At 36.9% G+C, this 25,459-nt stretch overlaps 1 protein-coding gene across 1 annotated transcript; it reads left to right on the top strand.

The window, feature by feature from the left end:
- The first annotated feature begins 403 nt into the window (after positions 1-403).
- On the top strand, positions 404-23,546 carry gng7 (guanine nucleotide binding protein (G protein), gamma 7). The gene is made up of 4 exons (XM_042776678.1): positions 404-806; positions 3,916-3,977; positions 20,274-20,395; positions 20,612-23,546. Exons 3-4 carry the CDS (start codon positions 20,315-20,317, stop codon positions 20,735-20,737), a joined length of 207 nt encoding a protein of 68 aa, XP_042632612.1. The 5' UTR covers positions 404-806; positions 3,916-3,977; positions 20,274-20,314; the 3' UTR covers positions 20,738-23,546.
- Positions 23,547-25,459: the final 1,913 nt, after the last annotated feature.

Raw genomic sequence — 25,459 nt, 5'->3', positions numbered from 1 at the left:
CTACTAGTAAAAACAGATAGTAGTTAGTTCAGAGGAATACATTTTAACAATAACACTTGGAAAGAAAGTAAAGAAAATGGGAAAAAAGAGAAATAACAAGTAGAAATAAATCAAATATCAAAGGAAATTATTAAACATCGTGCATATATTAATCGTCGTCAGCAAGTCAGCAAGCAGAACATACCAAAATTGGTTTCTGCGTAAAAAAATTGCTTTCATGTAACATCAAAAATTTCGTTAACAAAATAAGATATATTTAGTTTTTCTGTTGTCGCCCTTCAATCTTAGCACTGGTTTGCAGATGTGTGGACGGTATTAACAGACATTGTGCATCAGTGCCCTCTTGGGTCAGCAGGCGTTACTGCACACTGCGGTGCAAGACGGGCTCGGGTTCGGTGCGCCCAAATGTGTTGGCTTATGAAGACTGGGTCGATGAACCGCTGCTTAAAGTGTGCTTCTCTGAGCGCTCGACAGCTCAAAGCCAGAGAAACCCCATAGAGCAGCGAAACAGTTCACCGACAGACGCAACCAAACCCGTTGGCTCCCGATGAGGGTGGAGAGGGCAGAGCTGGCGAAACTGATTGGTTTTCGATTTTAACGAAGAGCCGCCTTATTTCACTCAGAACCGAGTCAGCTTTTTCCCAGGAGAGGAAAGCAAGTTTGTGTGCGAGAACGCTGTCACCAGTGGTGGGGGACTGACTGGGTGGACACTGGTGCACGGAGGGGGTGGTGTTTGTTTGGTAGGTGGGGTAACAATCTGCGCGAACCTGGCCCTTTAAATTACCTCCACAATCACTGTAGACGAGGTGAGTATACAACAAGCTCTTATTTTCTTCCTTCCTTCAGGTTTGTAATCAAGCATCCGTCTGCTTTGCCGAAACGCCTGGTTTTTAATGCGTTTGCGCTAGGCAGGGCGCGCGGCGCTCCACTCCACCGGTGTCACGAATCCGAAACCGCTTGAATTTTCCGAGCGTTGTCCTGTGGGGTGGGGAGTGGGCTTCTTATCAATAATATTTAGTACATTGTACATTTTATGTGTCTGCGTTTGGAAAAAAATGTCCGGACAAGCTTGGCATTTGGGTGTTTGCGTGAATCAAGCTTTGCTCTTTGGCTCACAGGCGAGAAGCAGCAGCTTTTTTGCGCCTCCTGTCAACACTTTTACGCCTTCTATATTATCTTATTCTGTGGCTGATTTTTAAAGCACCGGGTCATCACGGGCTTGTACATTGTATACATCGTTTGATGGAGTCTTCAGAGCTATAGGCAGGGAGGCGTACATAGTGTACCGTTTGTCAAAATGCCCGCATTGTCTTTCCATCAGTGTGAGCAAGGCCTACCCACAGCAACAGAGCTCTGGAGCAAAATGCTGTGCGTTATGGCAGATATGCAACTGACTGCTCTTCTGCATGGTTTTGGGCTGATTTATTGTGACGATGTCAGGATAAAATATCGTCTGAATGCAGTTATACAGCTCTGGTCTTTGAAAAAGCTCAAAAACTAACGAGCAGCAACAATATCAGCTCCACAGGCCTGCTTTTGCTTACATTCATACTGTAGTTTACTTGTAGGTTTGTGCATAATTAATAGGCACATACAATTCCTTTCTATAGAACTTTTCTCTGTAGATCTCGGTTCATAGTAGCTCTACAGAATATCCAGTGAACAACCCTCTGGGGCAAAGGAACAGAAAACTGTAAGATGTTTAGATGAACGGGGAAAAACCTTGAGAAGAACCAGACTCGACTGTGGGAGCCCATCCTCTTTTGGCAAGACTATTACAATAAATGTGGATATGCCAAATATCATCTAGTTACTTCGTATGGGTATTAATAGTCATGTCTAATCGCATTTTAGATAATGTAAAGCTAATCAATAAATTATATTATTTGAAGTTGAAGTTGTTTTTTTTAAATGACTTGGGAGATGAAGCAAGATTTATATATAGACTTCATCATACCTGTTTGAGTTTGTTGCTTGTTGCACGTCTCCAGTGGTCTGTTGTATTATAATTTTGTTATGCATGCCAAGTTCATTTTTGTTGTCATAGTTCTCCTTTATAGGGAAATCTCAGAGTGGGTTTAAATAACTAGGCTCCTCCTGAACAGTAAGAGCAAGTACATTCAACAAATAAAGTTTGATTTGCTCTGGTCAATGGACATGCTACATTTGGAGAGCTGATGGATCCACTCCTGTTTACCTATTATAGAAAGTGACCTCATGGTGAGCCATTATCACGGTTTTGGCAACATTACCATACTGAGCCACAGAATTCACAGTGTGCTAGTACACAGTGCACTGGGTTTGGTTAGATTTACTACAAAAGTCCTGAGTGCTATGCCATGTCCTATTGATGTACCTAATGCTGTATACTGTATACTCACCTGACATATGCTATTTCAGGTCTTTTATATGTCACATTGTCTAGTGCAGGTGCAAATACTACCTCCCCCTCTCCTGAATGGACCAAACATATCAATATAAAAGCACATGGACATATTGACTTAGTATTTATAATTTAGTAATTAAGCAGTGTATATTGATTGTACATATTGTTGAATTACTAATGATACAAAGTATTTACAATGAGTTAGTTCAAACTAATCAGATGGCTTGGAAGTGATTTGTATTTTTCCCATGTGAATGCTTCCAGGGACACGAATAGGCCTATAATTACATCTGGACCTGTGCACTAATTACAGAACAGACTCGCTCAACTCACTTATTCCATAGAAACCCTAATTAAAAAATACATTAATTTTACACAGTACATACATTTTCTGTATACAGTAACAGATGGTTGGCAAAATGCAGAAGGTGGCCACTTGGTTTTGTTTGGCTAGGATCATACTCAGGCTCCATTGAATGAGATGAGATTAATTATTCATAGGTTTTGATTTTGCCGCCTCACATCTCTCTCATTCTGCTCTGGTTTGCCTGGTTGGAAATGTTTGTTTTGACAGCATGAATAATGGTTATAGCTGTAAAGCACATTATTTCACCATCTCGTGTACAACTTTGAAACCGTATGAAGAAAGTGCTGCCAGTTATGATTAGACTATAAATATGTTGGGTTATTTTATTTTTAATGCAGTATTGCATATTTATAGGATTGATGTATTGTGACATGTTAACTATTAATACAAAAGTCTATTTTAGTGTGAAATGGGTTTTAAAAAAAATCATTATGCTATAGTAGTGTAATAAAAGTCAGTGATATTGAAACATTAAATGGTATTATTAGTTGAAAAGAGCAAGACTAAAGGTTTTGACAATTATGATTCTGTGTATGGAGTACCAATTCACAGATATTAACCCAAGTAAAAATAGGGTAGAATTTACAGTATGTGTACACTTGCTTGGTTAAAGCCTGTCTGAGCATATTTCCATGTCATGATTAGAGAGGCATGAAAACAAAACCCCACAGATGGTGGTGGGGCAGATTAATTCTGCATAGCTACTTAAAGTAGATTAAGACTGCAATAATGCTAATTCTGACCTAATCTGTATTATATGAATTATGTTAGTGGCCTTGCATCAGAACACTGCCCCCTGGTGATCAAATTGATTGTTTTTCAGTTTTTCTTGTTATATAGTTGTTATATAGTTATAGTAGTTGTTATATAGTTGTCAATAAAATATATTCATATTAATTTATATTTCTATAGCATATCATTAAACAATGTTTTGTTTGTAACACTTTTTTGATATTTACTTTTTTGGTTGGTTAAGTCACTTTTAAATTGAAATATACCTGTTATAGCAATACTATTATTCACAGATAAAACTAATTATATTATATATAAATAATTTTTATTATGCATTAAAATGATAATAGGTATAATAGGTAAATAACACATTGCTTGAATCTTTACTAGTTATGATAAATAATTTGTACCTTGTGTTTGTGTTTTCTAGACAAGCAAAGTTGCCTCCAGGGCCCTGAGCCAGCTTTAGTCCCCAGCCTCTCCATCATCCAGGTAAGACACATTTAGCAAATAAAAAGTTATAATGATCTGAATATGAATGCAGATGTTTGTTATGTTTGTACTCCGTTGGCAGGGAATTTTATGTTGAGGCCTACAGGTTATCTGATGCAGCATGACCACTTTTGACCACATGGGGGCGTCAAAGTAACAATACTCCTCTGATTCATGCACATACTCTGTGCAGCCTGCGATGAGCTGTATCCATAGCAACCACCCAGGTCCACAGTTCAGTTTTGTTAATAGAGATAGATGAGGCCTCCTTGTGGTTCAGTGCTAATGTATAGACAGTTGATGTGTACATGCTTTTAAATTGCGTATTGCTTGTAATTGACATGTTGTTTGCACATTTGATAAAAGATAGGGATTCAGATCCTATGTTTGATTTGTCTAGAAATCAAACAAGGAAAGCAAAGCAACAGTAATTTTGATTTTTATTTTTTTTTGCTTGTATGAGGTTAATGATACTTATTATTTTGCGCATTATTTGTTTGTAGAACTGAAAGTTTTTATTTATAGTATCTGTATTTGTTACAGAAGTCCTAAGAGGCATTGGATTATGATTATTTTTCTTTCGTGTTTTCTCGTGATCGTGACTTCGACATATCAAATGTTGTTTTCTTATTATCATGACTTAATTTTAAAAATAAATTTGTGAAAATGAGAAAACTTTTGTTATATTGACATCACAATAAAATAAAGTTGTGATAATGAGAAAACAACCTCTGTTATGTTGAGAGCACGAGATAAATAAGAAAACAACATTCCTCAGTACAGATCCACTTCGACTCTGTGATGTTGGTGGGTTTCCTCCTATGACCTGCTTGCTTCAGGTCCTTTCACAACATCAATTGGATTAAGTCTGGACTTTGACCAGACCATTCCAAAACATTAACTTTGTTCTTCTTTAACCATTCTTTGGTAGAACGACTTGTGTGCTTGGGGTCATTTTCTTGCTGCATGACCCACTTTCTCTTCGGATTCAGTTCTTGGACAGATGTCATGACATTTTTCTTTAGAATTGGCTGGTATAATTCCCGCTTTGCTTTGGATTAACTACAAGATGGTTAAAGCAGTCCTGTATTGTCAAAAAAACAAAACAAAATAAAAAAACCTTAATGAACCATTTAAAATTAATATTTTGGGAATTTTAAAAATGCAAAGGTTGTCACACCACAGCATGAAAAATATATACATAGTTTTCCATATTCATAAAATGGAGACCAGGAGTCTGAGACCACATTGAAAATCTGTGATTCAAATCTTCTTATTTAAACCTAGAAATAATTTTTTCATACTTTTTTTTTTTAACTGTAAAATAATAATAATAATACTTTTAAAGAAATTTAAATATTAAGTGAAATGGAAGAAAAGGGGGCATACCAAACCCTGAAAATCGACTGAAATGTTCATTTTCAGCTTTTCACTTGTTATGCTGAAAGAAATAATAATAAATTCTAAGTTAAATAATAAATGATTTTTTTTTGAATATGTATAATATTATGTAAATACATCTACAGAGTACAATAGTCCTATATAAGCATGTCATACATACTCTGCACCACAGAGTGGCAGTATAGGACTTCACTGCAGAGGCTCTGCTTTTGTTTTCCACTTTGATTCCATCTCTAGTTACATTCTGCTCAGTCTAGACAGAACGAAACCCCTGACCAGATTCTTGCTGCCTTGCGTCAGCTGACTCACTCAGACTGTGGGGGGAAAGTATTGGGTCCTGTTTGGAAAAACATGCTTCAGGGAAAACACCTTCAGATACTTAAGTCTGAATTTTACACAAACACAGTGTCATGATTTTTTTGAGGCAGACAGGAAATATACTGTAGGGACTGTGGTCATTTCTGTTTTTGCCATACACTGACTAGAAGCCTGCAGTGACTGATAGACAGTCATGCATGTCTTGCACTGACTTTCAGACTAAACAATAAGCTGTTGGATATGTAATTACCTGTTTTTATACAGTCTTTGGTTATTACATAGCTAATATGTGACATCTTTTTCTGTAATAATCAATGCAGTAAATTTCAATTGTAGCTTTTTAAGTGCTAAAAATAGGAGAAAAGGCAGTGCTGAAAATAGCTACAGAACATGTGATAGATTTTGTGATGTTAAGTCCTTTACTCTGTCTGTGTTGTGAAAGAGCTGAAGGTGTTATGAAAGGCTTGGCGAGATAGAAGCTTCAAAATTGCCCGGGTCATGATGACTATGCTATTTGTGTAGTGAGCTTTTAAAAATATGAGTCAGCAGCTTTTTTTCCAGTTTGCAGCAGAGTGGATGAAAAATTTGGACTAACTGACATTCACATCATTTCATATTCCTCAGGTACATGACAGGTGCCTGTAGTTGTTGCATAAACAATCTGCCCTTCCTCACAGAGACAGTAGGTCTCTTGGGAATGCACTTGTAACTGCTTATATCACTTCCCTGAAGGTCCACATGGCAGGATTATGTAGCAGCTTTTATAGTGTGCTATATAATGTGCTTGCATCTGAGACAAGTGCTAGAGATGCAAGCACACAGACCAGCTTATCCAAAAATAACGACTACTGTGTGTGATTTGGACTAGGTGGCATTAAAAAAAGGCCGTTGTTATTTTCACCACTGCCTCTTCATGATCTCCTTGGCATTCAGAAGTCCCTATTCAGCTCGACTGTTGGCCGCATTCCTGCTGCTCTTTGCTCGCTTTCGTTTTTGTCGTTAAAAGAGGAATGTCACGTGGGAGAAAGTGAGTAACGGTTGCTGATGCACTCCCTCATTCCTCCTCTCCCTGTTTTATGCTCATATACTCCCCAGCATATAGATCAGTCTCCCACTCTCACCTACATATGCGGAGGGGTGTGTGTGTGTGCGTGTGCAGCCCCCACACACACCTAGCTCATGAATCGCAGCTGGGGGTGCAGTGAATTGCGCATTTACTACTTGCACACTACTGCCTCTGTCACTCCTCCTTCTCTTATATAGTATTTTATTTAATGCTGTTTTAGTGGGCTATATGCACATTTGCAGATATTTCTTAAGATTTATATAGTGTCATTTTCAATTATATTATTACATTTGCATTTACATAACATTTTGTGCATTTACCTAGAGCGAGGAACATAAGCAATTTGTCACAGAGCCGAAAATATTCATAAAATAATAATAAATGTTATAATTATTATTAAATATGTAATTATTATATAAATTATTATTATAAAATATTTATTGTTGGAAAATGTAGGGAAACACACACACACAATGTATAGGAAGTATTCATACTCGTATTCTGATAAAGTGTTACAGCAAATATTTTGGAAACGTAATTAAACATTTCCCTTATGACTTACCCTGGGCTCTGTTTGCACTGCCAAATGTATTTGCATGAAAGTTTTCATCCATGTGTGAGGTACACTGATGGCTAGAGGCTAGGTACATGTTTTGAATGGTTTGAATGGCTGTAAGCTCCAGTGAACTACTGAAGAGCTGCAGGAATGCCGTTTTTATTTGTAACGTTCCTTTCACTGGAATTTTAATGATTCCTCCTTGGAAAACTAAAGCTTCATTTTTTTTTATTTTTATTTTTTTATTTGAGTTGCACACTGAAAGGAATTGTTCTGGAAGTGTAAAATATGTTCGAAGTTGATGATTACATCTAGAACATAACAAAGTTTTTATTCTGTTGTTCTTTAAATGTTCTGGCTGATTTGATAACATAATCGTTCTGAGCAACTTGTCTGGTGTACTAGCAGTAAGCTACTGTCTTTTCTGCTTTCTAAACAACATCAGCAAACTCTAAAGTTCATGAGCATTCATGCTGCTCTCTCTTACCTTTCCAAGTAAACTAGCTGTATAAGGTGTAAGTCAGCTGATAGCCAAATATAGGAACACAGGCTGTTTGTTAGCGTTTCATGATTCATGTGAATTCTGAGCTGTTTTGCATTGTGACTGCATGTTACAAGCATAGAGCATATTTGGAATTGCATACTACTATATAACTTGTTCTGCAGTATGTACACAGTGCATGGTATGCAAAGTTTCTGTATGCATAGAATGGCTGGATGACAAAATATGCAGTATACAACTTGAGCACACAGTGTGGAATGCTGTATCCCACAGTGCCATAAACTCGACTCAAACTTCATTTGCTAGTGTGCCAAATTAACTGAAAGTGATATCGACTGTTATTTATTTAGTTGTTTGTTTTCTTCTAATAAATAAATAAATAGTCTTTTATTGTATATATTAATAATAAATTTAAGTGTATATATTATAAGATTTAATGTGTATAAATATAACATTAAATTTACTGTATTGCATTAAATAATAATGCATGTTAAAAAATTACTGTAGAAAGTATAGTATAATACTAACTGGTATAATATTCAAGCATTATTTCTCACATTTTAGGCATAAAAAAAAATGACACAGATGTGCTGTGTCGAGGCTAGTCATGCAGTGGGAGATATTGGCTAACCTGTGATCACTGGCACCCAAGACTCAACTTTGACCCAAGTCTGAAACAAGTTGACCCTTCTCATGGCTAGACGGGGGATCCTGGCTGCTCCAAACCCCCCCCCCCCACTCCCCCCCGCTCCCGAGATGCAATCAGGGGAACAGGGTGCTGCAGTTGACACCTGGCTGTTTTGCCACCAACACACCAAAACATTTTTCAGTCCTACAGCTAAACACTTGAAACAACAAACTCTAATATCTGCCTCTCTTATATGAATTTACTAATTATACTGCTTTTCTTTTCAATGCCCTTAAAGGCTCGGCAGATATTCAGATAATAGTCTTGGTGTGGACTAGGCTGTCTGCCGGTGTTGGTGATAAATACAGTTTTCCTCTCATACTTAAGCAAGTAGGTTAAGCTCCTGGAGCACTGACCTATTTTTAGGGCCTTTGCATGCTTTGTAAACGTCCTCACCATGAGGAAGATTTAAGAGAAGAGGTGTGGCTTCCTAACACTGAGTCCTATCCTGCAAACCAAGGCCAAAGGTTCAGCAGTCATGCATAACTGCTCAGGGGAAAACCAGTTTTCATGGGTTTTGGTTTAGTCTAAGGCTGCAAGCATTTCTATTTAACTTAAAGTAACACAAATTATTTTTGATGGCTATACACATTCAAAACAAGCTAAAATTTGATTCCTAAATTATTTCATTGCTGTTTTATCTTTTAATCAAGACTATCATGATCAATTTTTCATGATCATTTTTGTAGTTAATTGTGCAGCTTTAGTTTGATCACTGCAAAATATAACCATGCTGGAAAAAGGACGTGTCACTTAAGAATGCTGTTGTTTTTTAAATGCATCATACCGAACAATTGTCTGTATGATGCATTTAAAAAACAACAACATTCTTGGCACCTGACCAGGTCTTTACAGGTAGTCCTGCAATAGAGGAAGAAACTCAAAGACTCTCAGTTGTTTACTTTCTTCAGGTCAAGGAAATATGTTGTTTGCAAGAAGTATATATATATATATATATATATTATATATATATATATATCTATATAATATATATATATATATATATATATATATATATATATATATAAAATATAATATAATTTTTTTTTTTTTTTTTTTTACTCATTTACAGGAACAGTTTAGCTGACTTCCTCCATTTCACTGCAACAACAACAAAAACACTTCTCACAGTTACATATCAGATTGGAATTTGGATCATCCTAGCAGCCTTTCCACGTAGTCCTTTGCATGTAAACAGACCTGGTAGCTCTATTGTGGTACAGAAGTCAGTTACACTCTTTTCACTGAGGGTGGCTTATTTGGGAAAGCAGGAGTGAGGTTTGACACCTGTGCAGCTGCCCTTCTCAGCAGGAGTCCAGTGGGGACCAGATCAGAAATCCTCTGCCATGCATGTGAACTGCCTGCTTTACACAGTTTCACAACAGAAGTGTGAAATGCCCTGCCATATATCTCTCTAATGCCCTGCTGTTTTAGGCGGCGGCAGACACAGAGAGCGACTGCAGACTGACTCTAAACATTCCGTCTCATTCTCTCTCCCCCTTGGTCACCATTTATAAAACTGTGTGACATTAGTGAATTGTCACTTTAATAAAGCTGCCTCCGCTCCTGCAATAGTAATTATCAAGATTTGTCTCCATTACAAGTCATGTGCAATTGATTCCATGTGCTTCAGTTTGGAAACGTCTCTGTTGTACAATGATGACTTGTTCCACCTAAGGGGAGGCCTTTTAATCATTGTGTGAATTATACTCGACTACATGACAGAAAAATGAATCAGTTATCCTTCTATGGGCTGTTTGTTGGTCTGTGTACATATGCATGAGATCGATGGTTTACAAAAACAGCTTGGCTAACTGGATAAAAAATCTCTACATAAATGACCATAATTATATTAATAAGCTTGTATTGCTATTTTTTTTTTGTGATTTGTTTAACAGGAGCCATAACATTTAAAAAACACCATTAAACAAATGTCATGTGAAAATATTCTTTGTTGATTCTTTATTAATTTTGGCATTCGGTGTGTGAATATTTTCATGATTTTTATAAAAATAAGTTTTAATGTTAAGTGCAATCTGTGCACATCAGTGTTAGTTTAGCATTATTTACCATATTTTCTGCAATACAAGTCAAATGTTAGGCTGTTGTAATGATGGGTCGAATGATGAAGACAAGATGAGGCGGATCCAGGTGCAGATGATGGAGTAATACAAGAAATAAAGAGCAGGTGCAAAACCAGGCGAACAAGACATGAGCATCTACAGGGAAACACAAGAACACAGGCAAACACAGGGGTATGTATACACAGGTTTTCAAGAAGGAATGGAGAACATTAGGTGAACTGCCTGTTGAACCATGCATACGTTACTCTTGTTTATGTATATAGAGCTTGGAGGAGATGCGTGTAATTTGCGTCATGGAATGTAGATTCAAGTAAAGCAGCGTAGTGGTCAGCGGAGGAGGGTGTCAGTAGAACTGGCACTTGTCAGATGTCACAGAGGTTACACATAGATCATCTAGTGGGCTGTTTGGAGAGATAGACAAGCTTTGTAGCGCTGCACAACAGCATGCTGTCACTTCCTGCAGCTATAATATCAGATTCAAAGAGAAAGAGACAGGGTTTCCCAGTAAGAATGCAAGAGTCTGGAACAAAGGTCACTTGCCTTTCTTGTAGCCTTGGACAGTTTGCGTAATCATTCTAATTAATACTAAGCCTTTTGCAGGTGTTCTGCAACACTTTATCTTAGGTATGCACAGTATGTCTGTGCCATATCAGTTACTGGCCAGTATTAGTGATTTGTTTTAACAGTAGATATTGGAAATATATTTTAATGTTATTTATATGCTATATTTATATTATGTAATTATATTTATTTATTATTATTTATATGAGCTCGTATTTCTATATTTTCAGTTTCAGTTTGTTTTTATATAGCTTTAGTTCATATTTATTTTTAGTTATAGCAATTTTAATACTTCAACATTTTTATTTCAGTTAGTTGGCAATTTGCAGCATTTCTCATTTTTGTTTAGTTTCTCATTAGTTTTTCTTCTAATATTTATTCTTCTAATATGGCTAAATTGACTTTGTAGCATTTAAAAGCATTATCTAGTTTAGTTTTTGGTATTTTTGTGTTATTTAGACAAATAGTAAAATGAATGTCTGCCATTTATCAGTTATTGACCATAACAAGACTAATGCAAAATCTGTAGTATTTCATAAAATACTAAAACTGTGCATTTTGACTTCATTATGACTTTGTTGGTAGTGGACAGTGCTGTGGTTTTATCAGGGAGCAAAGAGGGAAGAGATGAGCAGTGCTCTTGCGTCACAGGCTGCCTTGACCAGATGAGTCTCGCGTCATCTCAAATATCTCCTAACCTCCACGCATGTACATTCCCACAAGGACGGATCTAACCACGGTGTCCCATCTCAGACCCTTCCAGTCCAAACGCAGTGTCCCCGTAGCTGGCACAGCTCTGAAAGAGATTGTGAAAAACATGGCTAATGTTTCCACCACACGTCTTTCTTCTCCACGGCTCAGAATGATACATGTGGAACGTTTGTTAAACATGGTGCAGACTTTCCAGTGTAAACGGCTGCTCACTCCAAGAGCAGAAAATCAGACCGAATGCTCTATTAGGTAATTGACACATCAGCTCAGAATCCCCCAGATAAGTGCCACTCATACTTACTGGAAGCTGCCTCGCACCCCTTAGGAGTTCCCCACTTCCGTCTATTCAGCTTCCTTTGCCCTTATAAGGAAGCGGCCCGGGGGAGGAAGCCGGTTGTTGTGAAAGAGGCCGGTTAGTCACTTTCTCTGTTCTGCCCTGTGTGATTGTTTACTGCCTGATCACAATGGTTAATTTCTAAACACCTGGCTCTGATTCTCACCTCAAAGGCCTTGTCTGTGTCCAATGTGTACGCACATTATGCTGGAACCACATGTTTGCATGAGTGACCGTTGAGTGAGCCAAATCAACCACTTCTACCCTTACCAAAAAGTAGTATACTTCAAGTATATTTTATTAAGTATACTTAAGTAAAGTTCAGGTATATTTTTAAGTTTTATTTTTTACTTTATGTAGCAAGTATACAAATATCAGTGTTCTAGTAGTATACTTGTAAGTGTACTGTTTCAATACTCATTGGGACTAAATTGGCCCACTTTCTAGTATATAAAAGTATACTTTAAGTATAACAGTAGCAAACTTTGAGTACACAACTAGTTTACCTCTATGTTTGTAGTTTGTACTGCAATTATACTAAAAGTGAACTTATAGGAATACTGTACACTTTGAAGTATAGTCTCAGTAAACTACTAGTTTAGTAGTTTTATGCTGCAAGTATACTCATAAGTTTTCTTTAAGTGAACTTTACATCATACTTTAAGTATACTACTATGTCCTTATTTAGGTTTTAATTTGTATTTATTGTGTTATATGAATATCTGAACATACAAAACATCCAAAGAAAGAACAGGGTATCTGCTTGTAAACAAAACATTTTATACCAGCTTCATGCATTCTTTTTTTAAACACTTTAATGTGGTTAAGTTTCATAAATTATTGAGTTCTTTTTTTATAAACACAAATGTGGGTAAGTTTTCTAAATAAAAATAAATAATGATAATTAAAACATAGATGGAGTTGATCAGCACCATAAAAACCTTGACTGTAATTATTACCTCCTCATCGGTCGACATTTTATTCCATAACGTTACAGTTTTGATGCTGTTTCATGTCAGATGATCATGTTAGATTACATGTGTTAGTATCTGTTGTTTCTTTTTCTTCTTCACTTGTGTTTTTTTTTTTAATTCTGTACAGAAGATGTGTACTAGCGCCCTCTACCATATAACAATAAAAAAAAATGGATTTTAGGATATAGTATAGTTCAAATATATTTAGACTTTTTGTGAGAATAAGTCAAGTATACTTAAAAGTAATTTTAGTTTAAAAGAAGTATACTAATAGCACACTTGAATAAACTTCTTTTTCGTAAGGGTAGCCACTTTCTATCACAAAGGATTTGACCAGCTTACATACTCAGGAGGTCAGTGAATCATGAAAAGTCTGTAATGATTTGTGCTATCCTGTAAATACTCAATTCTCAGAATAGGAAGAGGGCAAGATGCAGCAGTTTGTTTTTTTGTTCCACTGCTGATGTTTATCAGGTCCTGCACCTTCCTGAGTCACGTAGAGTTGCTCACATATTTCTAGATTCTAGATTTCGGGCAATCTAAATGTTTCGTCATTGCAGAAAAACTGTTTATGCTTCAGTTTCTTTCCATACATGACTGAAAAAAAAAATCACCTATGAAGTAGATCCAGAGAGGGTAAGGCTCTCCCACACATGCTCTTTGTGTTTTGACTAGATACACTTTCTGACCACATCCTTCTGTCACCTTCATTCCAGGCTTTGTAGGTGATCATTGAAAATAATTAATTTTTCCTCCTGCCCACATTTTTAACCTAACCCCAGCCTATTTGTAGAGCCTGCAAAATTGGTGCCTCCTCCCAAGGGAGTAGGGAAACACATTTCTTTGCTTTTCTAGCATTGTGCATATTTGACCTTGCCCCTATTTACAGTATCTGTTGCTGATAGAGTGAACCTTTTACTGTAAGTGTCACAGTAGTTGTTGGTTTGCAAGTCTTTGCTTACAAGTTCCATTGCAGATTGTAAGTATAAAAAATCAGTACAATGCATGTGTTGATTGGTTGGTTTTTCATATTTTCATATTCATATGGTCTTGCTCTTTTAGTTCTGTTTATTTCCACTGAATTTCAGCTGATCTGAGAGAATGTGAAAGTTCTGAAAAATCCATTAAATAAAATTACAATATTATGTTGAACTTAACTAAATTTTAAGCTAAGAAGTTAAAGTTGTTATAAGCTTCATTGTCCTTTCCATTTTTTTTTCTTCAGTAAATGCATTAAATGTATACTGTCATTCAAAATGTTTTGGGTCAGCAAGAATATTTTTAAGAAATTAAATTAAATTGATCTTGTCAGGAAGGACAGATTAAATTGATTAAATTGATTAAAAGTGACAGTAATGAAATGTATAATGCTATAAAAGAATTTTGCTTCAAACATTCTTCCGAAATTGCTATTCGTCAAAGAATCCTGAAAAAATACCACAATTCATCATCATCATCATAATAAGAAGATTATTAAGAGCACCAAATCAGAACACTAGAATGATTTCTGAAGGTTTGTGTGACATTGAAGACTGGAGTATTGGCTGCTGAAAATTCAGCTTTGCCATCACAAGAATAAATTGCAGTTTAAAATGCATTAAAATAGAAAACATTTTACAATTTGTAATGATAATATTTCACAATATTATTAATATTTCTTACTGTATTTTGGATCAAACTAATTCTTAGTTGGTGAGCATAAAAGACCAATCCCAAAATGTTAAATATAAAATTAAATTTTAAAGTACATAAACTATATGACTTTGTACATCACTTCAGATGACACTTCAATACAGATACAAATTACTATTTTAATGGCTTTGCAATGGAAGCATCATACACAAAACCCATTCAAGTGGTCATATAAGCACATCATTATAGAACAGGCTTAAAATGCTGCAGTCAGTTTTTTTGCTGTCTGTACACCAAGGAGTCCTAAAAAGGTTGAACTAACCTGTTTTATAGTGTGTTCACTTTTGCATGGTGCATTAGTATCCCATTAAGAGTATTTATGGCTTACATGTGAATCCAGGATTTGTGGTCCTAATAGCTTCATGTTACATTCAGCATAAATTGCATAGGACAGCATTCCTACAATTCCTCCGGCGGTTAAACACATGCTTAATGAATTCCTTAGCATCATTTTTCACTTGATGATCATTTAAAGGTATTATTGTAAAGTGGATTGACTTGAGCTATTCAGATCTTCTCAAATCCTTCTTTTGTCTGCTTTTTTGTTGAACAAGTTTTTACAGGGTGGTGTAGGTACCACAGAGTGATGCACACACTGGCAATGCCAGCTCCACCTGTCTGATCAAACTTTTAGATGGGGTGTTGGCGACGTTGTGCCGGTCCCCTCAAGAGTTCAACATCATCATCACCATCATTATAATTAAACTGTAAGCTCACCATATTGTTGCTAGGGACCTTTTTGTTAAGAAAAGGTCACTTTGAACAGTCCCATATTGCTCATTATTTCATTATCAGGTCTTTGTTTGTTTTTTTTGCATGCCACATATGTCTACCAGAACTCTGTCAATAATGGTTCTGCAGGGAACACGTTGTATAAGCCTGTCCAGACAATCTCCACCCACTTCAGTCATTTGTCCCTCTGTCTATTTTTCTGTCTGCCTGGTCATGAGTCTGTCTGTCTCGGTGTCTCTCTACACATCCGTTTGTTTACCCACACACACGGACACAAGCACACGAATGTTCTGTGACCCCTCTGTGCACATGCATGCTGACATGAGCAAACACTCTGTCACATGATCTCAGCTGGGAGATGAGAAATCCCATTCATTTCCTTTCGTTTTACTTCTTTGCCCCTCATTTCCCTTCCCCTCCGAGTGTGCTGCTATGCTGGAAAGTCCTGTAAGCCGAGCAAAACACTTCTGGCATCTTGATGTGCAGCTGATCAAGCTTGCATGTGTTTTCAGTTTCTGATTCTTGTAAATAGCTTTGCAGCAGCTGACTGAGCCTGTCAGTAACAGGAAAGGGTGGGGTATGTAGTAATGTTGATCATTTGGAGTCACAGTGGTACAGCATTGCAACTCTGTGAACTTATAATGAACTCATGAATTACCATGAATTAGAAAAATAATGAGTGTTTTGCACACTCTCTGTCTGCAGTTGGATTAAAAAACAAGACAGTCATGCCTCAAACTCACGCTACTGGTTGTTCCAGTGTTGCTGCGTCAAAATGGACGCAATGCTAAGACAAAAAGAGCAGTGTTTTGATGTTGCTGCTTTTTCTTATGTATCTATTTTGCAAATCTATTTACTTTCTACTTTGACTGATTGGTGGTTAGCTGGCTTTAAGGACACTAGCGTACTCCTGAATGTTGCCAGAATTTAGTTTAAGCATATATTCGCTTCTGAAAACTAACCAAAAATTGGTGAATCATCCTGTACAACACAGATTTTTGACCAGTCAAATGCTGCATCCCCATGCAACCAACTAGCTGGTAGTAAATCATGGATCAGGGCTGATGTAACTGCAGCTTATTGGAATTTTTTATTTTATTTTATTTTATTTTTTTAATTAATGACAAATGACAAGCCTTTGACCAGTTCTGCACAAACTTCCTGTTTCAGTGGTTAGCAAGATTTTATTTTAATTAATACTTGTGTTCATCAAGGATGCATTAAACTAATAAAAAGTGATAGTAAAGATATTAATAATGGTACAAAAGATTTTCTGTTTCAAATAAATAATTGTTTAAACTTTCTATTCATCAGCGAATCAATAACAATAGCCAGCACAACAATAAATGACATTTTAAAGTAGAACACAGTTATTTTAAATTGTAATAATATTTCACAATGTTACTGATTTTACTGTTAATGTAGTCTTGGTGAGCATAAGAAGCTTCTTTCAAAAACATTATACCGACTCCAAATTTTTCAACTCAGGAATGGCCATAGTGTTTACTGCAACTCATGAATTTGATTGCATTTTTTTGTACCTAGCTATTTTAAGCATTATTATAACAACTTAAACTGTCTAAGTACAGCATAAACTACTATTAGGAATAAGCAGCTATTATTTTCACAAGCTTCTATAATGAGCAGGCACAAATTCCAATGGCCTAAGTAATCACTAGACTCAAATTTCATTGGAAGTCACCTTATGAGAGGATCTTTCCTGGCCAGGCTTGATGGGCCGTTGATCAGGTCTTGTTGACGGCCAGAGCGCTCTCTGTTTTCCTTCCTCTCTCGCCTCCCCCCCTTTTTTTTCCCTCCCTCGTGCTCCTTGTTTAGAACAGTAATATACGGTATTCCCGCCGAGAGCTCAAAGAGCGGGAATGTAGGGAGGCATCTGGAGCCTGGGGAGATTACTAAGTGAGCCGGCACGTTGCCACCAGGTGTCCGTTAGAGGCAGGGGATTTTTGATTTAATAATGGCGCTTGATTGGAGAACTGGCGGGAACTACCACCTCACTTTGAACTTAAGAAAAAAAAAGTCTGCCTGCAAAGCCACACGTATCAGAGCAGACTGTGACCAAACAGAATGATGCATACTTCACATTCTCACTTGACCACTGTTTACACGCTGCATCCTGGATTTATAAGTGCCTTTTGATTTTTAGATGCTTCAGAGACATACCAAAGGGGTCATAAGGGGAAAAGAAAAGCATGGGAAGAATTTTGTTGTATGGTCTGTTAGTTGCATTTACTGGTAGCTTGTTAGCACGGTTTGCTTAAGTATTAGGTATCATGAACAATGAACAACATGTTTTGCAGCATTTATTAAAGTTAGTTTATGTCTTCAAATAAAGCCTTGTCTATTAGCTGAATATTTTGGGTAAATTGTAAGTATTGTAGAATCAAAGTGGCTTAAAATAGCACACAGGGACTCAAGGGTGGGGTGCAGTTTTCCAGTGCCCCCTTCCTCCTCCTCTTCCTCATTCGTTCAGAATGCCACAGAGTGGAGAAAGAGACGCCTGTTTTGGAGACTCTCCTTGGCGCTGCAGACCACAGGGTGTGTTGGCACGTGAGCCTGCAGGTTCCAGCTCAGAGAGACAGAATGAGGAGTGTGTATGTGTGTAAGTCATGGATAAAGGTTAATAATCCTCACTGACTCTGAAGAGAAAATAAAGATCCAGAGGGAGTTCTGCACACTCAGTGGTGCCTTGTGACACTGTCTAAACCTCTATAATTTTTTAAGTAAATATGCTGTTAAATGTTGATAAATGCACATTTGTGAGCACACAACCCCTTGTGAAAAAGTATTCTTTAGCATACTTTTAAAAAGAGTGTGTATTAAATAATATGCTTTAAAAGAATGCACTACTACTGTTTTTAGATTGCATGTTAATTGCAATAAAATTGAAATATGTTAAAGCAGGACAATGCACAAAACCTGCTGTAACTTCATAATAACTGAACAAGTAAACATACTTTGTGTAATGCACCACCTTGTTTTAATCTGCACTGGTGCAGTTGCAATGTAGGCTGTTTGTTGTAGTGCTGAAAGTATAATGCATCTGTGTGGGTTCACTTTTTCAAGCACACTTAGTTGCAAAAACAGCCAAATTACCAGTAATTCAGTTGCAACATTCCTATTAATACCCAAATACACTTAAGATACATTTCTCACTTTTGTGCATGTAAAACTTACTACTTTTCAGTAGATTAGATTAAATCACAGCAGCCTACATGGAGCCTACTTGGTACACACTATTGCTCTGTCTATCCAAATCTTGCAGTTTTCCTGGAAGATGTGGTTGGAAAAAAAAGTGTGCAGAGAGACATCTAGAGAGACCTGTATGTTTAAATGAATATGCCAATGTATTCTAGAGTGCTGCAATTATGAATGCAGGGCCACTGTGCCCATTTCCTGGAATGCAGCACACGGAGCCGTGAAAGAGACTGTGTTTGCTATGAGAAGACAAAGCCCAGGCACTAAGCAACATGTGTTTAGAACTACGGCCCCTTCTAGGAACGTCCTGGAATGCCAGGGGTGCTGCGCTGTTTTGGGAGAGCGCGCGTGTGGAGCAAAGGGAGGGGGGCGTACAAGGAGCGTGTTTGTCTCCAGAAAGAACCAAACCTTTCAGTGCCTCCAGTGTTTTCTGTGTTTCTGCGGTAACTTTGATAGTCACCTCTCTGTGGGTGTGCTGATATTAAAATTTACTCAGTGTTGCTAAGTAGTTCTTAAAATGACCTTTTGGAGGATGCAGTTGTATGAAAGGCTTGTGTTGAGCAAATCTCCTGACATGAGCACAGTCAAAATGGTTTATGTTATGAAAACCAGTATGACTTTTATTTTTCTGTGGAACACAGAAGATTGCATTTTGAAAAATGCCTTTTTTCATCCATACAATGAAAGTTAGTGGGATCCAGTGTTTTGGACCCCATTGAAAAACATTCTTTAAGTCATGATGGAAATGTTTTATTTTGTTACCCCTTTTTATTTTAAAGGTGCATGCCTATCTGTCCCCACACACTTTGTTTGTAAGAACACTTGGTCCTAAAACAAGAAGGGAGAAGATAAGGCTCTGTGTTTAGCCTCAGAGGACAGACGCACCTGTTTTCAGTTGTACCGTTAGTCTGATTGATGGGCCCCCTGAACTGGGTGGTCTGGACTGATGTTGCTGGGTAGTTGTGTGGTCAGAGCTGTCAGACAGATATCTTGATTTACATGTATATTATTTATATAGCCAAAATATTCTTGAGGCCTGACCTTCTAAAGTTATCAGACATGACTGTAATTTAAAGGGACCGTTCACCCAAAAAGAAAAATTCAGTATACTCGCCTTCATGTTGTTCCAAACTTGTATTTGTTTCAACTGTTTCTGTCCATATATTGAAAATCATTGAGATTCAAAATGATACAACATCTCTTTACCAGAAAATTGCTACAACTGATTTATCAGCATTTTTGAAAAGGTCTTGTTCATACAGGATCTCTAAACGGTAATTTACCAGTAAAGACTTTATGTGTGAAAGGGGCTAATGTCTTCTAAAACTATGTAGTGAGTTTGAAAGCACCTCAAGAAGCATTTTATCTCATTTTTCACATACATTGTCCATACGTGATACTGTATATGCTTTAAATTCTGCTGCCGTTTTAATCTTGCTGCATTTTTGTTTTTTGTTGTAGAATTTTCTTCTTTTATTCGGCACAATAACCGATGGCAGAGAATGTCGACGACTAATAACATAGCCCAGGCCAGGAAGTTGGTGGAGCAGCTGAGGATCGAGGCAGGCTTCGAACGTATTAAGGTATACAAGGTTTCATTATTCTGTGTAACATTTGAAATATTAATGTCCTTTTACTGTTTTCACTGTAAATATTATTGTGATACTGTCAAATTTTTTTGAAAGTGTTTTACAGTAAAATTACTGTAAAATGTTAAACCATTCACAAAGTGTATGGTAACCAATTTTCACTCTGTATAACCATTTCTCCTCCTTCCTCTCTCTCTGTCTTTTCCCCAGGTGTCTAAGGCTGCTGCAGACCTCATGAGTTACTGTGAGCAGCACGCCCGCAGTGACCCTCTTCTGGTGGGGGTTCCCACCTCAGAGAATCCTTTCAAAGACAAGAAGCCTTGCATCATTCTATAGCTACTTTGTCTAGGCCAGCTATCCCAATCCCTCTTTAACCGCTGCCCATCCCCAGTCAATGGGCAATTCAGTCCAACACTTCTTTTTACCTGGGATCCACAGTATTCTCCAGAAAATAAATGCCACACTCTCTCGGTAAAAACAAATAGGGGCAATATCTGAATACCTAGCGTCATGTAGCCTGGTGTTGAGTGAATCTATATGAATGAATCTGCACAGCACGCCTGTCTAAATTCATGCATATAGATGTACTTAACAGGAGGTGGCAGATTTCGAAATTGTAAACTATTTCAAAAGATTATATAAAGACTGAGAGATATTCCAGCATGTTTTTCAGTGCAGCGGCTGACCTTGTTACCATAGGTGATGGTGGAGAGTAGAGGAAGACAGTCATGATTTTGCTGACTGACTAGCTGGCTAGCCCAGTCACACTGTGGTAAACGCTTGTTCAGTATTAACCCGAATCTGCAAGCTAAAGGTTCATTCTAGATTTAAATTTATTATCAAAACAGCACATTTCATGTTTTACAAAGGGATTCAAGACATTAACCAGAGTTGCCAATATTTTTGTGAGTTTGTGAGCTATTTTTTTTTCTTTTCATCAATAAAAACTCATTAGGTTTAATGCTTAGTTTTTTTCCCTAGTGTTTATACTATATTTCAGAATCCTCAAACACTAAGTTATAAAGGAATAATTTTATATAATGCAGAAAATATATTTACCTAATGATATCCTTCCCAGTGCCCTCCTAAAGTGCAGTTCAGTATAAAAAATGAGCCCTATTATTTGAGATATTAATTTGAAATTAATATGTGATATTTAGTATCAAATATATCAAATAATAATGAATATTTTATGAATGATTTGGACATGCCTCATCAAACTGAGTCATTTTGAAGTCGGAGCCCCTGATAAGGCCAATTTTATTTCTTTTTTCTCTAAAACCAAACTTGATTGTAAAATCCATACAGAAGGAAAAAAATGTATAAACTTTCTTTTGGATATGTTCAGAGGTGTTAACTTTGAGAATAGGTGTTTGGATTTGTTTGTTCCAATTTCTTCTTTCTATGGAAACATGGAATCTAGTCATTGAGTATGATACTGTACAGTGTTTGATAACTAAAGCGCATTAATTTTTTTTTTTTGTGGATGTTTTATCTTTTTGTAATCTTTGTGTAATATTTCCGTTTCTTCCATCATTCATATTTAACCATTCAGTTTGTCCTCTTTAAGTCTAGGCAAAAGATGTGAGTGAAAGGAATCTGTGGACGGCTCCAGTGCTTGTACATGTGATAGTAAACAGGAAATGTGGAATGGATTGTTGACACAATGCCTACACAAGGTGCTTAAAGGCGTTGTTCGAAGCACGTTTCATGAGGTGGTCTGTGCTGTTAAGTCTATCTAAGGGCAGGATGTGCAACGGGCCATAGGGTTCGGCTCAGCCTGAGCAGTCACATGCTAAAGATGAGGGGCAAGGTCAACCCACAACTCTGAATGTCTAATGTGCACCCAGCACATGATGCACAATCTTTTGGAGTGACGTTTTGTTTGTGTGTGATGATCCCCAAACAGTCACTCACATTATTCAGCTAAGTGCTAAAACAGAATTCCCCCATTGTCCCGCTTCAAATGCTGGAAAATAACAACAAAGTGCAGGAAATAGGGGCTTAGAGTGGGACAGAGGGGGCCTGTGCTCCTCACGGCCAATGGGTGCTGTCATCAGCTCCCGTATAAGAATGACTAAGGCGTGTGGAGGTCACGAGTGCTGTGACTCATCCAGTGATCAACAGAATCACGCTGCTGCCCATCAGTGGACAGAGCTGCTTCAGCGACATCACTTCCTGTTAAGCCTGAGCAGAGCAGTGTAGTGGCTTAATGCATTTCAAAGTAAGTGGAGAAAAAGAGACACTTAAGGAGATAAAGAACCATATTATATAAAGATGAAGGATTATAATGGAATCAATTCAAGTGTTAAAATAGAAACTTAGACTTTTCCATCACTGACGATATTATTGCAAACTCACTTGAGTCACTTAGTAGTCCACATTAGGATGAAGCCTTTCTTGATATGTGCAAAGTGCTCAAATGCACCAAGCTAGTGCTAAAATAATTCTAGCACTACAAAAGGTTTTTGACCAGCCACCAGCCAAACTTGCTGTACCACGTTTGATGGTGTTACACTGGAGCGAACACTGTGAAAGTCAGCTAAGCTAAGTTAGCTTGTTAGCTTGAGTTCTCCACCCTCTTGACTAACAGTGTTGGGATACACTGTGCTCCAAAGTATAGCGTTTACCTGAAGTATGCTTAAAAAAAAAAAAACTCCCCTGCGCTTGGGTTTAATAAGACTCTTTCTAAGTTGTGAGACCTGCTGTTAGGACGAGGGAGCTTGTCCGTTTCTAATTTGCGTTGCGTGCAGCGAGAACACTTAAGGTGCTGAGTAGGCCGTGATACCTTAACCTCAATTCCTCGTTCCCAAACGTTGTTCGACTTCACACACCATCAAGCTCTTTCATGACCATGAGAGGTGAGATTTAGGCTTTGTGTGGGCAATATCTGTAGCTGAGTCCTTAGCCAGTAGATTTCAATCTCAGCCTGTTCCATTACTTTGTGTTTTTTCCTGTGTATGCATATGTATCTTTCTGCCTTGATTATGAAGAAATATATCTATTTTTTGTAATTGTTCTTCTCGGATGTGCCATAAATCATGTTTTCTTGCACACTGTTAATATTTTGTGGATATTGCTGTTTAAAAATGATGATATTGGAAAAAGTAGATGAAATAAAATAAAAACAAAATGTTGCTCTGCACTGATGCCGATCTGTTTAATATACATGCTTGACTGATTTGTTGTAAGCAAGTGGGAATGCCACCAAAACATCTGACTCAACAAATTATTATTTATTTTATTTTATTTATTTATTTATTTATTTATTTATTTTGTGCAAATAAGTTTAGGGCATTTTGAAGTCCCTTGCGCATAAATGTTGAAGTGTGTAAATTCTACATGACCAAAATAATTAGCAAAAGTAATGATAGATTTCAAATGTTTACATTTATATACTTTCTGTAATTTCTGCTATTTTATTGTTTTTATTTCTACACAATAATTATTTAATTATTAGTCTACAGCAATATGAACATATAGTGTTATTTACAAATATTTGAATAATTTGAACAATTATAATAACAATTTAGCTCAAATATTATGCCAACTATTTCTGTGACATTGAAAGCTTATATATTTATAAAAATGCTTTTTGTTGATAGTCTGTTTAGATGGCAATGTTGTGAACAGATATTGAAGTATCTGTGAAAAATATTGGTTAAACCTATTTTTGGTTTATCTTTAATCTTAACATAAAAAGCAACAACAACAACAAAAAACCTGCATACTTCAGCTTGAAGGGCACATGTTTTGCAATGCTTTTTAATGTTATTCATGCTATGTACCTTTTTGAATAGACAAGATCTTGCATAATACCGTTGGCTCGCACTAATATTCCTAATGACAGCCATCCATATAACAAGTCTGCAGATCTCTGTTTTTGTGCACTAGATTTCTTAGGTCATATTTATACTACTGCACATATATATAAAAAAAACACACAAATGAGAATAAACAGTGCAAAATTAAAATTGGAACAGTCTTGAGTGCCTAAAAAACCCAGAGTGACTCAGCCAACCAGTAGCCGGTAGATGGTAAACAACCTGGAGCAGCATGTGAGTGAGTTTGCAGTGTTCTCGTAGTATTCTGCCCTGACATGTGAGTATGAAGGGAGTGGAGTCCGAGCATGTGTCAAATACACATTAAAGGAAAGTGCTGGGTAGGGCCAAAACACCTCCCAGCTCAGCTGCTCTTTTCAGGGGAGGACAACAGAGCTCAGGGTGGTACATGAAACTGGGGATATTACATAAGTAGAGAGTGTGTGCAGACATTGACAACAACAGGACACAAAACTATGAGGACATGGTTCTTTGTTTTGTTCTGGCATGCATTTACTCTTGTAATCAGCTGCAGGTGACTAAACATCAATACAGCAAAAATAACTGATCTTTATGTACAAGCTTGAAGAAAACACGTGGCAGGGTGGGGCCAATAATACAAGGGGGGTTGAAGGAAAGACAGTGTTTTTGTGGTGGAAAAATGACAGTGACCACCATCAGCTGTTGATGCTGCACAGGTATTGGTTTTGCTAGGATGGAGTCTGTATCATTAACTAGCAGTGGCAAAGCAATACTTAACGTCTCAAGGGCTTAAGAGCATGTGCAAGTGTATGCATGCTTGTCTTTGTTTACTACAGCTAGTATGCTGAGCAGTGGCTAAGCAGCCAAAACAGAGCAAAACAAAGTTTGTTTGTTTTTTTGACATTTTATAATTTTTAGAACAGGTTTTGGGAGTATCTTGTCATTATTCAACGTCAACAACAAAAGTAATATGAATCCTTAAAAATTTTTTAGCAGTGTTGAGAGAAATGTTTGTTGATGTACAGACTAATTGTACTGTATATTCGTGTTGAGATAGAATGCTAGAGATGTATGATATATCCGTATTGCTGATTGGCCAATATTATTGAATTTTATATAAAACATATATTTTAATACATTTTCATTTAATTGAACAAGATTTTTAAATGCTTTTTAAAGACGTCTCTTATGCTCACCAAGACTGCATTTATTTATTTGTTTATTGAAAGTAATATTGTGAAAAATAACTATTTAA

Source organism: Cyprinus carpio, chromosome A2, assembly GCF_018340385.1.
Source record: "Cyprinus carpio isolate SPL01 chromosome A2, ASM1834038v1, whole genome shotgun sequence".
Classification (NCBI taxonomy): Eukaryota; Metazoa; Chordata; class Actinopteri; order Cypriniformes; family Cyprinidae; genus Cyprinus; species Cyprinus carpio.
The sequence above is the reverse complement of the archived record's forward strand: the minus strand, read 5'-3'. Positions and strand labels throughout refer to the sequence as shown.